This window comes from Ascaphus truei, chromosome 7, assembly GCF_040206685.1.
Source record: "Ascaphus truei isolate aAscTru1 chromosome 7, aAscTru1.hap1, whole genome shotgun sequence".
NCBI classification, from domain to species: Eukaryota; Metazoa; Chordata; class Amphibia; order Anura; family Ascaphidae; genus Ascaphus; species Ascaphus truei.
Genome location: NC_134489.1, coordinates 88,582,284 through 88,596,966, shown reverse-complemented (window position 1 = coordinate 88,596,966; position 14,683 = coordinate 88,582,284). Strand labels below are relative to the sequence as shown.

Genomic DNA, 14,683 nt, shown 5'->3' with positions numbered 1-14,683 from the left:
GGGTATGTTCATGTGAGCGAGGAGGGGCTGAGTGTTGGGAGTGGGTGCGGGTATGTTCGTGTGAGCGAGGAGGGGCTGAGTGTTGGGAGTGGGTGCGGGTATGTTTGTGTGAGTGAGGAGGGGCTGAGTGTTGGGAGTGGGTGTGGGTATGTTCGTGTGAGCGAGGAGGGGCTGAGTGTTGGGAGTGGGTGCGGGTATGTTCGTGTGAGCGAGGAGGGGCTGAGTGTTGGGAGTGGGTGTGGGTATGTTCGTGTGAGCGAGGAGGGGCTGAGTGTTGGGAGTGGGTGCGGGTATGTTCGTGTGAGCGAGGAGGCGCTGAGTGTTGGGAGTGGGTGTGGGTATGTTCGTGTGAGCGAGGAGGGGCTGAGTGTTGGGAGTGGGTGCGGGTATGTTCGTGTGAGTGAGGAGGGGCTGAGTGTTGGGAGTGGGTGCGGGTATGTTTGTGTGAGTGAGGAGGGGCTGAGTGTTGGGAGTGGATGTGGGTATGTTCGTGTGAGCGAGGAGGGGCTGAGTGTTGGGAGTGGGTGCGGGTATGTCCGTGTGAGCGAGGAGGGGCTGAGTGTTGGGAGTGGATGTGGGTATGTTCGTGTGAGCGAGGAGGGGCTGAGTGTTGGGAGTGGGTGCGGGTATGTTCGTGTGAGCGAGGAGGGGCTGAGTGTTGGGAGTGGGTGCGGGTATGTTCGTGTGAGCGAGGAGGCGCTGAGTGTTGGGAGTGGGTGTGGGTATGTTCGTGTGAGCGAGGAGGGGCTGAGTGTTGGGAGTGGGTGCGGGTATGTTCGTGTGAGTGAGGAGGGGCTGAGTGTTGGGAGTGGGTGCGGGTATGTTTGTGTGAGCGAGGAGGGGCTGAGTGTTGGGAGTGGGTGCGGGTATGTTCATGTGAGCGAGGAGGCGCTGAGTGTTGGGAGTGGGTGCGGGTATGTTCATGTGAGCGAGGAGGGGCTGAGTGTTGGGAGTGGGTGCGGGTATGTTCGTGTGAGCGAGGAGGGGCTGAGTGTTGGGAGTGGGTGCGGGTATGTTTGTGTGAGTGAGGAGGGGCTGAGTGTTGGGAGTGGGTGTGGGTATGTTCGTGTGAGCGAGGAGGGGCTGAGTGTTGGGAGTGGGTGCGGGTATGTTCGTGTGAGCGAGGAGGGGCTGAGTGTTGGGAGTGGGTGTGGGTATGTTCGTGTGTGCAAGGAGGGGCTGAGTGTTGGGAGTGGGTGCGGGTATGTTCGTGTGTGCGAGGAGGGGCTGAGTGTTGGGAGTGGGTGCGGGTATGTTCGTGTGAGCGAGGAGGGGCTGAGTGTTGGGAGTGGGTGTGGGTATGTTCATGTGAGCGAGGAGGGGCTGAGTGTTGGGAGTGGGTGTGGGTATGTTCGTGTGAGCGAGGAGGCGCTGAGTGTTGGGAGTGGGTGTGGGTATGTTCGTGTGAGCGAGGAGGGGCTGAGTGTTGGGAGTGGGTGTGGGTATGTTCGTGTGTGCGAGGAGGGGCTGAGTGTTGGGAGTGGGTGTGGGTATGTTCGTGTGAGTGAGGAGGGGCTGAGTGTTGGGAGTGGGTGCGGGTATGTTCGTGTGAGCGAGGAGGGGCTGAGTGCTGGGAGTGGGTGTGGGTATGTTCGTGTGAGCGAGGAGGGGCTGAGTGTTGGGAGTGGGTGCGGGTATGTTCGTGTGAGTGAGGAGGGGCTGAGTGTTGGGAGTGGGTGCGGGTATGTTCGTGTGAGCGAGGAGGGGCTGAGTGTTGGGAGTGGGTGCGGGTATGTTCGTGTGAGCGAGGAGGCGCTGAGTGTTGGGAGTGGGTGTGGGTATGTTCGTGTGAGCGAGGAGGGGCTGAGTGTTGGGAGTGGGTGTGGGTATGTTCATGTGAGCGAGGAGGGGCTGAGTGTTGGGAGTGGGTGCGGGTATGTTCGTGTGAGCGAGGAGGGGCTGAGTGTTGGGAGTGGATGTGGGTATGTTCGTGTGAGCGAGGAGGGGCTGAGTGTTGGGAGTGGGTGTGGGTATGTTCGTGTGAGCGAGGAGGGGCTGAGTGTTGGGAGTGGGTGCGGGTATGTTCGTGTGAGCGAGGAGGCGCTGAGTGTTGGGAGTGGGTGTGGGTATGTTCGTGTGAGCGAGGAGGGGCTGAGTGTTGGGAGTGGGTGTGGGTATGTTCATGTGAGCGAGGAGGGGCTGAGTGTTGGGAGTGGGTGTGGGTATGTTCATGTGAGCGAGGAGGGGCTGAGTGTTGGGAGTGGGTGCGGGTATGTTCGTGTGAGCGAGGAGGGGCTGAGTGTTGGGAGTGGATGTGGGTATGTTCGTGTGAGCGAGGAGGGGCTGAGTGTTGGGAGTGGGTGCGGGTATGTTCGTGTGTGCGAGGAGGGGCTGAGTGTTGGGAGTGGGTGCGGGTATGTTCGTGTGAGCGAGGAGGGGCTGAGTGTTGGGAGTGGGTGCGGGTATGTTCGTGTGAGCGAGGAGGGGCTGAGTGTTGGGAGTGGGTGCGGGTATGTCCGTGTGAGCGAGGAGGGGCTGAGTGTTGGGAGTGGGTGTGGGTATGTTCGTGTGAGCGAGGAGGGGCTGAGTGTTGGGAGTGGGTGTGGGTATGTTCGTGTGAGCGAGGAGGGGCTGAGTGTTGGGAGTGGGTGTGGGTATGTTCGTGTGAGCGAGGAGGGGCTGAGTGTTGGGAGTGGGTGCGGGTATGTCCGTGTGAGCGAGGAGGGGCTGAGTGTTGGGAGTGGATGTGGGTATGTTCGTGTGAGCGAGGAGGGGCTGAGTGTTGGGAGTGGGTGCGGGTATGTCCGTGTGAGCGAGGAGGGGCTGAGTGTTGGGAGTGGATGTGGGTATGTTCGTGTGAGCGAGGAGGGGCTGAGTGTTGGGAGTGGATGTGGGTATGTTCGTGTGAGCGAGGAGGGGCTGAGTGTTGGGAGTGGGTGTGGGTATGTTCGTGTGAGCGAGGAGGGGCTGAGTGTTGGGAGTGGGTGCGGGTATGTTCGTGTGAGTGAGGAGGGGCTGAGTGTTGGGAGTGGGTGCGGGTATGTTTGTGTGAGTGAGGAGGGGCTGAGTGTTGGGAGTGGATGTGGGTATGTTCGTGTGAGCGAGGAGGGGCTGAGTGTTGGGAGTGGGTGCGGGTATGTTCGTGTGAGCGAGGAGGGGCTGAGTGTTGGGAGTGGGTGCGGGTATGTTCGTGTGAGCGAGGAGGGGCTGAGTGTTGGGAGTGGGTGCGGGTATGTCCGTGTGAGCGAGGAGGGGCTGAGTGTTGGGAGTGGATGTGGGTATGTTCGTGTGAGCGAGGAGGGGCTGAGTGTTGGGAGTGGGTGCGGGTATGTTCGTGTGTGCGAGGAGGGGCTGAGTGTTGGGAGTGGGTGCGGGTATGTTCGTGTGTGCGAGGAGGGGCTGAGTGTTGGGAGTGGGTGCGGGTATGTTCGTGTGAGCGAGGAGGGGCTAAGTGTTGGGATTGGGTGCGGGTATGTTTGTGTGAGCGAGTAAGGGTTGAGTGAGGTCTGATTAGCAGGAGTGCCCTGAGATTTTCCTTCATGGTTGCCCCTGCTCAAAAAAGGTTGTGAGCCATTGCCTTATGCAATACTTAAGAATATAGTGTTTACTTTTTAGCCAACTATAGTACTACAATGTATGCAGCACTTTACAGTATACTATTTTTTTCATACACAAGTCCTTGCCCAATAGAATTTGCATTGGAAGGTTCCTCTGATACTAAGAGATAAAGTGACCAATGAGGGTTGCAAATTGTCACTAAAAGGTCACTCAAAACTTGTTCCAATGGCAACATAGCTGTAAATGAATCAGAGCTCCCTCAGTACAGCTCAAACGGTCTATATTGTGACTGGATGTTAGAATTAATAGCTTCATATTTATACACTACCATTCTTGTAGGACTGTTAGTGACTGGGCATTTCATTGCAACATCTACACTGCGAATGAGGGTGGGGATTATGAGAATCTGAAGGAAATTTAAGAATAATTATTTGAAAGTGGAAATCAATGAATTTCTTTGGGTAAAATGATCATACCTCACTTAAGATCTGAGTTGCATTTTTTGCCCTTAGAAGCTCAGGAGTCTCTTCCAGCACTGTGAGACCTTTACCTCTGATGGTCTCTTCGAGATCCCTCCTGTACTCTTTCTAAAGAGCATGAGACAAGAGAACTTTTTAGGCAGGAAACAAAAAAGGTCCAACATTTTCTGCAGGATAACCAATAGAGATGGGCGAATTATTCGGCAAAATTTGGTTTAGCTGCGAAAACAGCATTTTAAAACATTTTAATATTAAAAAATGGAAGAGTATTGGAAAATGTAAAAAAAAAAATCGATTAGAGAATAAGTCACAAATTAAAAAAAAAAACATGAATTTAATTCAGCAACTTTTGCCCATCTCTACAAAAAACAAGGCTCACATTTAATACATATAAAATGATATAATGAGACGGTTATGTAGGTTACAAACAAAACAGAAACATGTTATGTATATTATTTTCATAAACAGATTGTTATAAGAGAGTATGACGAAGATTATGTACACACACACATTAATTGGCACTTTACAAAAAAGCACATTTAATAGTTTTAACGTGTAGTTAAAAGCACAGCACTAAAAAATTGCACGAAAAGACAAACACATATTAAAACTGACACAACACAAGGCAGCAACATAAACAAAGGGGATATAGTGGATAATATATTAGTCTAGTTATTGTAATTGATTGCAGAAATGAAATGCAGAGCAGATGCTACCTCGCTTCCTATTTTGGTAGCATATCTGACATGTAACATTGCTGGCGTAACTTCCAAACCAGTAAGGTTTCTGCCTTTAATAGACTCTTCAAAGTCCTTCTTATATTCTTTCTAATAAAGGAAGGAAGAAAATGATCTCATACCCGTATTATATTAACATGTAATTCTTTCAATGCTTCAGTGCCAAAGGGACAACACAAGAACACTCTATGTACCAATGCACTATGCACCAATACAGTATGTATCAATGCACTATGCACCAATACAGTATGTACCAATGCACTATGTACCAATACAGTATGTACCAATGCACTATGCACCGATACAGTATGTACCAATGCACTATGCACCAATACAGTATGTACTGTACCAATGCACTATGCACCGATACAGTATGTACCAATGCACTATGCACCGATACAGTATGTACCAATGCACTATGCACCGATACAGTATGTACCAATGCACTATGCACCAATACAGTATGTACCAATGCACTATGCACCGATACAGTATGTACCAATGCACTATGCACCGATACAGTATGTACCAATGCACTATGCATCGATACAGTATGTACCAATGCACTATGCACCGATACAGTATGTACCAATGCACTATGCACCGATACAGAATGTGTCTTTTCAGCACTAAGATCTTTTCTTGGAACAGTATAGGTAGTATCACCAATGCAGGTATTGCTACTAGAGTTTATATTCATAATTGCAGTTTGGGGAAATACATTTATACATTCAAAGAAATCTAAAGATAAATAGTACAATTAATTTCTTATACAAACATGTTTCAACTTGTATTAGTTTTTTTTTGTGACAAAACAATATCAACTTCAAGCCTCGGAGCTTGAAGGACAGTGACAGATCGATAAAAAATACGGGGACACCATTAACAAACATGGACCCAACCACTGCCCTCTGAATTCCACACTGAAAATATGTACTTTTCTAGCAGATAAGACCATCTTTGATCTGTGCTACAAAGCTAATTAACTAGTACACAATTAAACAAATAATAAAGATATATCTTTCATGGTGACAGTCTTAAGCAAGTATTGTAATAATATATACAGTAGATTTAAATATGTACAATTATATGGAGATCCATCAAACTAAACGTTCTGTATATGCTAAAGAAACTGTAGAAAGATGTATTCAGATAGTTTTTTATATATATATTTAAAAAAAAAATATATATATATATATATTTGTACCATACAGTACATTTACAGTACTTTTGAATGTAACGCCTTTAATAATCCAGAGGGCTGCAGTGATTGAGGGTCTTTTGTAAGATGCTACAAAAAAAAACAAGTGCCACAAACTACTTAAAATTTGCCCAAAAAGTTGCAGACTTTTTCCGTTTTTTTGGCAACTTTCAAAATTTGGTTCTTTGTTTCTTTTGCCATGGATTTCCTAAAGCCACTGGCAAAAAAAAACAAATGCACCACAATTTTGCTTTTGTTACATGAGAAAAACTGTAAACAAACATTCACAACTTCTTTACAAATTGACTCAAATTTCTGCAACGCGGACGCGGCCCTTTTGAGTAATAAAAAGGTCTTAAACAAAGTCATATATGTTTTACCTTCAGTATCTTCAATTCTTCCTATTTTCTACTTTGTGATGACTCACCTCACTTTGCATATGCTGGGACTCCATAGCTGTGACATAGGTTGGGGTTTCAAAGTCCAGCATGGCTTTACCCCTTTCCTTTTCATACTTTTCCTTGTATTTCACCTATTTGTAGTTAAATAGAAATAGCCGTGTTAGTCCAGCTGCGATGGTGCAGAGTAAATGAGTACTTCAGGATTTTTATTTGGACTAAATTGATATTTTAGGACAAGCTTTGGAGACCTGCTCTCTTCCTCAGGTCAGCGATGAGTACGTCGAACTCTCGAAAGCTTGTCCAAAAATATCAAGTGTTAGTCCAGAATAAAGAGGTGTCACCTAATACTGCAGTATTAATTTATAGGAAACATTTCAGAAAGAAATTAAAACGTTATTCCATGATTCCAATAATATTGACAATACTGTATTTCAAACAACGTTTGTAATTTCTCCGCTAGAATATTTTTCTCCACTGTTAGTGTACACTGCAGGTACAGTATGTAACAACCAGACAATACACAATTTATGTTTATAACACATTCTTTGCATGATCATTTCCAGTTTGTCTTTGTAGGTGGAATGAAATTAGATACCAAGAGAAAAGAAAAATCCAGGCGTAATTAATGTTAGCATTCTGATGTCTACAGTATAGTTACACAATGAGACAGCAACAGTGTCTTGCAAGTACGTCAAGCGGTTTGTTAACTAAAGTCTGGTTCGGCCTGTGGTTCTACCTCAATGTGTTAGTTCCATCCTGAACAAATGATTTCTCTCACACACAAGTTATCCATTTTTCTTTTAAAAGCCGCAGTTCAAGTGTTTAGTAATTATTTTTGAAAGAAAAGTGCTTTTCCTGGGTACTCCTTCCAGATATACTGTATCACACAATATACAGCAAAGGCTGGTGCTAATTTCTCTATGGTAGAAGTCAGAAGCAGGGAAGAAGACTGGGTTACAGCTGACTTATTCCCAAAAGGATTTATTTTGCCGCAGTAAATTGCTAAATAAATCCTGTTGGGGAAAAGACCAGCGCGTCCCACTATTCTTCACTGCTTGTCATCCTTTATTTCCACCTGAAAAGGAAAGCATGGTAGAATATCACTTCAGACCTTACTGCAAAGTTTCTCATCATTGCTGCAGTCAAATATAAACACATCTCCTTTAGGAAATACCGGCATTACATAATTGGTGATGTGAGCTGGTGATGGGCACCGCCATCCCTGTGCTTTTTTAGAGATCCATTTTTTGTTGCCACCATTTTGTTACCTCAGGAGGAGCATGTAGTACATTGCAAAGCAGGCGACTGTTTCCTATCCCCATTAAACCTGAACTTGCATGGAGCATTGCGAGGTCTGAATCTTGTGCAACTCTTTTACTGCAGGAGGAACTTGCAATGTCTTTCCTGCAGTGCAACACTTGTTATGTATATAACCACTAATATTAGTCTGAGTTTCAAGAAGCAATTCAAGCCGTTTTGTATTTTCTTATTTTTTTTACATAGGGTTGAAGCAGGGGGTCTCCAAAGTTGAACCCCATAAAGCTTCAGCTCTGGGAGCCCCCTGGTCCGAGATACAAACCAGGGGTGCCGGTATCTGGGCAAAGTTTAAAGCCCCTGAACCTGATGATGTCATGGCTTCCTATTGGTTCGCAGAGTGCGGGGAGCTTTGAAAATCCGCCATTACGTGAACCATGGTGGCCGATCAGCCAATTGGCACTCCCTACTGAGATCTGCATCTCTGAAAGCAGGGGGTCCCCAGAACTTGAATGAATGGGGGTTCGGTTCCAGAGACCCCCTGCTACAATCCTATATTAAAAATAAAACAAAATTGACAACAAATCGCATGCTTGCATTGCCTCTTTAATATGGAGAGTAGAACCTATGCATCTGTTCATTAAGTTTAGGATATTTATTCCTTGCAACAGTTCCTGTTCTTCCCATTTTTCTGACACAGATGATTAAAATAAATGCCATTTTCATACAGTATGTGTTGCATAATTCCTCCCTATCGTCTTATTTTACCCCACATAACCCTATGTCTCCTTATAGACACCACATATGGTACAATCGGTTAAGCCGACGGTTCCTTTTGATAAACCGACGGTTCCTTTTAACTCCCAATTACCATTCCTGGGGCTTGATAAGTAGACCCCCTTACACGTTGCATCTAATCACCCCAGGGTTATTTGCTGGCAGCCAAGCAGTGGAGATACAAAGCCGGTGGGTAAAACTTACTTGGCTCTGCAGTTCAGTTGCCTCCTTTACGTGAAGCTGTTCAAGTGAATCAGGCACCACTAGGCAGTGACCCTTACTCTTCTGAAATTTCTTCTTGTACTGGTACTGAAGGGAAGTGTCAAAAACCGCCTCAATCATAGCCTAACAAGTCATGTATCCCCCTCCTGGATAACCAAAACTATTTTATAGCATAATTACACTTATGAAAGAAATGTCCCAAATTTGGTCATCTTATATATATATATTTTTTTTTTTTAAAGTATGTATTTTACTTTGATATAATTACTTTTAATATACCTTTGATATCTTTTATTTACTTTATCTTTCTAAACTTTGTAGGACATCCAGGTATGCTTACACTATAGTAAAAAAAATATATAAATCCCATTATGTATTAAAGCAAGAAAATAAATATTTTACATTTTTTTTTTTTTTTTTTAAATAGTAATTTTACTGTGATATGTTTAAAATATATTAGACTAAAGCATTTGTTTAAGTAAAAAGCTATTTATAGATATTACAAATTGGTTAGTGATTTATTGAGATCAATAAGAAAATTCTAATGGAAAACAGGTTATAGGATTGAAGGTATTAGCGCTTGTGCTAATTTGTCATTGGAAACTACACAGCATGGAAATATTAATACTGCAGGAGGTAACGTGAGTAGGCGAAGGAGGAAAGGATCACTACCAGGTGAGGCGGCAGGTTGGAGAGAAGCAGGAAGATGTTACACAACAGTTAGCAGGAGAACATTAAAGAGATCAAGAGGGAAGAACAGGAGGGCGGATTGTTCATAGAATATTATTGCACGCAGATAAAGAACTTACGTCACTGGACAGCTTGCTTGTGCTTGTTATGTGATGCATGTTCAAAGATTCAGCCATATCAGTCACTGGCTTATGCAGTTTCTTTAGATCTGTCTTGTACTTAACCTGCAGCCAAAAGATTAAAATGAGATTATTGGGCTTGCTCTGTCCCCCCACCGATGCCAAACAAAGATGGCTTTATTCACAAAGAACTATGTATGTGTGATACCCGTGGGTTAATCAGCTAATTTACATCACTGGGTTTTGGGAAGTAATTCAGAAGAACCGCGAGAGTCGCTATCGCAATTTCACGACCGCCGTCACAAATGTACACGCAAATACAATACATGGCTACAAATGCAAATCATGACATTATTCTATAGCTATTATATCCATCTGTTACATCAGAAAAGTCTTGTAGCTCCTTTCATAACTGATAAGCTTTCAATGCAAAGCAAAGGAAGTGTAAGGGTTCCAGTCCAGGCTTTGGCTGGAGCACGCCCTTACCTGGCTGCTGTGGACATTTTGATTACTGGCAGCCTGCTATAATGGCTGCACCTGTTCAAGGGCTTAAATAGCAGCCAGTGACTTCCAGCCCCTGCCTGGGCATTGTATATGTTTCCCTGTGCTCCTTGCCGCCCTGGGCTCTAGTTCCTGAGCCTTCTAGTTCCTGAGCCTTCTAGTTCCCGAGCTTTCCGTGTGGCTTGCCAGTCCCTGTGGCTTCCTTGTTACAGAGGCTAGCCTGTTGCTGTGGTTTGCCTATCCATGTGGCTTCCCTGTTCATTTGGTATTCCTGTTGCTGACCCTGGACCATGACCCCGACATCGCTGCCTTCCGCCTTCCCTGACATTTTGCCTGTCGCCTGGATTCTGCACCACTGCCGCCTGACCTGACCCTTTGCCTGCTTACCGACCACGGATACTCTAACTATGTCCCTGGGCTCTGGTCGGTTAATTTGCATCCCTGTCTCAGCCCTGCGGCTCCGCTTTCTGATCGGAGATGAGCACCATCACAGGAAGTCTTTCAGGCAATAAAGGGGTTACAAGACTACACAAAAACCCTACAACTACCATAACAATTCTTCCATCCCTCCTTGCAAAACACAACAAGCTAATAAGGCATTGCTTGGCGTTGCCTTACTAACCCCTATGGCAAACAAAGGGGGTAGTTATAGTTAGTGTAGAGTGAGGCATATATTATTAATTTTTCAGCACTTAGTGGACAGATAGTCATGGGTTGACCATAACTAGCTAGCCACATGGGCCACTAAGGGATTCATACTGTATACCGTATTAATATGTTCTACCATGTAAATATTATGTATTTGAATCACCTATTCTAGGTTGGCAAATCTTATCTTGCCTATGTATATAGTGGCTATATATATACTGTATACAGGCAAGATAGATTTACGGCCAGTCTAATGTAGGGGATAAAAATCAGCACTATACGGTATTTTCGCGGTAGCCCAATATAGGCAGGTATTAAAGTTCAGTAAATAGCATGTGAATAAGTAATTTGCCATTAATTACAAATTTGCATATGCCGCGTTACAAATATTGCCAACATATCGTCACTGTAGAAAGCCCCTTATTACTGCTTTACCTCTAGACCTGTGGGCTCAGTGAATAGGTTGATACATATAATTGGCTTTAAACATCGATAACAAGGGTCGCCATCAGGAGGGGAGCACCGGGACAGATATCCAGGGCCTGGCGACTTAGGGGGGCCCGCCTGACCAAACCTGGGAGTTTGACCTGACAGGAAGTCCGAGATCCGCCGAGTTGCTAGGCCTGTTCCAATGCTGGGAGGAATGCAAGAAGCAGATAGGCCCTCCCATTCCCTCCACCTCTGGTCATCAGGCTCCTCCCCCTCCCATGCTGAACAATCTGTCAGTACCCCTCCCCCTCTCTCCCTCCGCTCATTCACTTTGGGGCCAAGGGTTACATTTCTGACCCGGGCCCCAAACAAGCTCGTAGCAAGCCTGCCAATAACGCCAATTGTTTCATTTATTGACCTTTCATGAATTTAGGACATGGTGAGTAGAAATGTTATCTGGTCCAAAACAATGGAATGGGGTAGAGAGAAATTTACATAGCATAGTACAATAAGACAATACTATCGCATGGGTACATAAAAGTAGGTAATACAGCATCCACTATGGTCTAATTAAAACAGAATAGACAGTTAAAATAATATTACAACATCTTATTGACAATAAATAAGAATATCATAGACTGAGAATCTGGTGTTTTAGTGCACATAGTATACATAGAATAGTATAAAATCCTTATGAGTACAAAAAAACAATAATGGAGAATTCTGTCACAGATACTATAGGTAGGACAGCAATTTTGAGGACTATCTGGTTCAAATATTATGTACAATATGAACAGAAAGGATATGTAATATTAAAACTCTATCTTATTCAAAACCCCAGACAGTTAAATACTTAAAGATTTAATGTGTAACTGAAATACACTCACATTGGATATTAGTATAGATAAGCTACAGTGTTTAAATATATATATAAATATATATATATATATATACCTATATATATATATATATATATATATATATATATATATATTTTCATATTCATATTACAAATCATTACAATGGTGTTGGTAACATGTGAGCATACCTCACTAGCGAGATTAGTTGCATCTTTTAGAGTCTGATAGATTTTGCTCTCTTTCATATCATACTGTGGCCTCTTGCTTTTGTCTTTTGAAAAATTTTCCTTGTATTTCACCTGAGGGAAAAAAAAGAAATCGGTGCATTATAAATCTGTAGTTTCTTTTGTGACGGGAACCCCCCACATCATGGAAAGAAGCAGAAAATCAGAAACAGAATCGTCCGCTGCTGGGAATGAAAAGTATCATGGAAAGGACCAAGTAATCAAAAAGTCCAAATTATCCCCAAGGCGAACAAGGCGGGAGGGGAAAGATCAGCAGAACTCTGTGCAACATTACTGGCAACGTATTGTTTTCAACATTATTTCTTTTTTTTTTCCATAAGATTGATTATTCCTTTGATACATAGAAGAGTATTTTTTTAGTGCGTGCAGTCTGTTCATGCAGAGAACATTGCGTGTGAGTTAAAATGCAATCCGCTCTTAAACAGGATGAGCAAAACACATGTAGCTCTACAGTTATGTGTGTCAGCCAAACAGTGGGTGAAAAAGAAGACCTATCATTTAACATTTCTGCATCATCAATGGGTCAATTGTTATTATGGAACCAGTTAGTGCAGATGTGCTTTGCTGATCTTTTGAATCGATCATCACTGATGGCTGAGACGCATGTGAATGAAAGTTAGCCAGTGTTGCTGGTTCAATGGACATGGTTAACAATGCAAAAAGTGCACAGAATAAAACTCATTCAAATTGTCTTAAATTACTCGGCACCCATGGAATCCTTTTTACTTAGTAAAAAGGGTTAGTTAGTGCAAACAATTACATCTCATTGCCAGAGAAAATGTGTTACGTTTACAAAGTGTTTCAGGCCTGTCTGTAAAAGTCACTTTTCATGCATTCTTTATTTTTAGTACTTTTTATGTATATATGTATATCTTTGTTAATATAGCACCATCCAGATACATATCGCTTTACAATACACTCACACAACTCTCAACATATATCTATAGGTGATACAACTAATCTTATTAGAGCTCAACTCGTTTAATTATTTATGCAACATTATACCATATTAGGAGTGATTACAAGATTGGATAGTAATACGATCTTGAGATATGTATGTAATGGATAACGTTCCCTTTCCTTTATAGTCCATGGTCTATGGCAGTGTAAGTTTCCCATGCTGCGGCTATGAGGGTGTAAGTTTTATATGTAAATGCAAAATCTGTGCTTATGTGTTTTGTGTATAGACAGCAGGGAATAAAGGGGACAATTGTAATACAGATGCCAAAGAAGACTTTGATAGCAAAGCACTACCCTTGTGCACCTTATTATTCGTGTGTAATATTAATACTTAATTTTAAATTGTCAATGAATATCTGATTTCAAGGCATCATAAATCAAGGTCATTCATATATAATAAATCAATGTTGCCATAGAGGACAGTGTTGTGTTAGGCAGGAAAGAGTTTTTTGTAATAAAAAAAGAACTCAGGTTAATTAAGGTTAATCAGGCATGTAAAATTCCTAAACGTCAGAAAGGGATGTTCCTGCTTCAGCACAGGTGGCACAATCAGTGGCTCAGTTGTTGACTGAGCCACTGATTGAGCCACCTGTGCTGCAGCAGGGATATCCTGAAAACCTCAACTGTTGGTGGCCCTTGAGCACTGGAGATTGTCACCCCTGGTATATACTATATAGGTATATATAGTGTAGTATAAGCAATACAGCATGCTGAACAGGCATGCACACATACTGTAAACCTCCAAAAACATGTTCACATGGTCAACAAATTGGAACAACTGTTTCAAAAGCCTTTTTTCCTTTAAACGTGACAAAGTTAAAGTTTTCATGTTTAGGGGGTCATTAAACATTGGCGTGTTAAGCAGTTCCTGGATGTAAAATGGGAACAATGCTCCAGGGGACATCTATCTGTATGTGTGAGCGGCTCTCGGCTCTCCAGCTCTTGAATGCTTTGGCTGGCAGAAAGACGTGATTTTTTTCCCGTCTGTGATGATACTTCACTATAAAGCAAATGACGTTATCAGTCTTTATTGTTTTCGGGGGAAAAAAACATTAACAATTCTGAAATGTTGGAAAAAAGTGAATCGATTTAAGGCAATAGAAATAAAAGACAAATTAGTGGTAGAATAAGTTTGCTCAAAAGCTGCTTTCCTTTGGGTAATCACGTTATTGTGTTTATTCTTTGTGTCTCAGTAAAATCACTTAAAGCCTTTAAAAGGAAAAATGGCTTCTGTCAGTTACTTTTTTTTTCTGCATTTCACATCGCGGACAAAATCTGTTTGCAAACGGTGCATCATATGCATGGGGAACGTCCACAGAGATGCCACATTCAGAGTGTACTCGTCATATTTATCTTACATTACTAGTGAGTTCATTTGCTTTCTTAAGTTGCCTCATGATGGGAGTGTCATAAGATGCTGCGCCGTGTCCCCACATCTTTCCTTTGTTGTACTCAGCCTACAATGTGCAGTAAAACATCAAGGTCAGGTTAGCAAAGCATGTTAGCGGTACACTGGATCAAGATAGGGGGAGAGAGGAAATACTGCTAGCCACGTTTCAGTGGGTTAGATGCTCTGCGTGAAAAAAGAACAGGAAAAGGGATAAACAGACATTTTTAAAGCATTTATATTTGATCCGTAGATTCAATCTGTTAAATGTTATT

General features: G+C 43.3%; 1 protein-coding gene across 1 annotated transcript in view; it reads right to left on the bottom strand.

Annotated features, from left to right (window-relative positions):
* The window catches only part of NEB (nebulin), a 160,127-nt gene that overhangs the window by 21,888 nt on the left and 123,556 nt on the right, over nucleotides 1–14,683 (bottom strand). The window contains exons 119-124 of the mRNA XM_075609402.1: nucleotides 12,005–12,115; nucleotides 9,379–9,483; nucleotides 8,552–8,656; nucleotides 6,343–6,447; nucleotides 4,694–4,804; nucleotides 3,975–4,085 (exon numbers count right to left, since the gene is read on the bottom strand). Of these exons, the coding sequence (XP_075465517.1) occupies nucleotides 3,975–4,085; nucleotides 4,694–4,804; nucleotides 6,343–6,447; nucleotides 8,552–8,656; nucleotides 9,379–9,483; nucleotides 12,005–12,115 (648 nt within the window). The remainder of the gene's footprint in view (nucleotides 1–3,974; nucleotides 4,086–4,693; nucleotides 4,805–6,342; nucleotides 6,448–8,551; nucleotides 8,657–9,378; nucleotides 9,484–12,004; nucleotides 12,116–14,683) is intronic.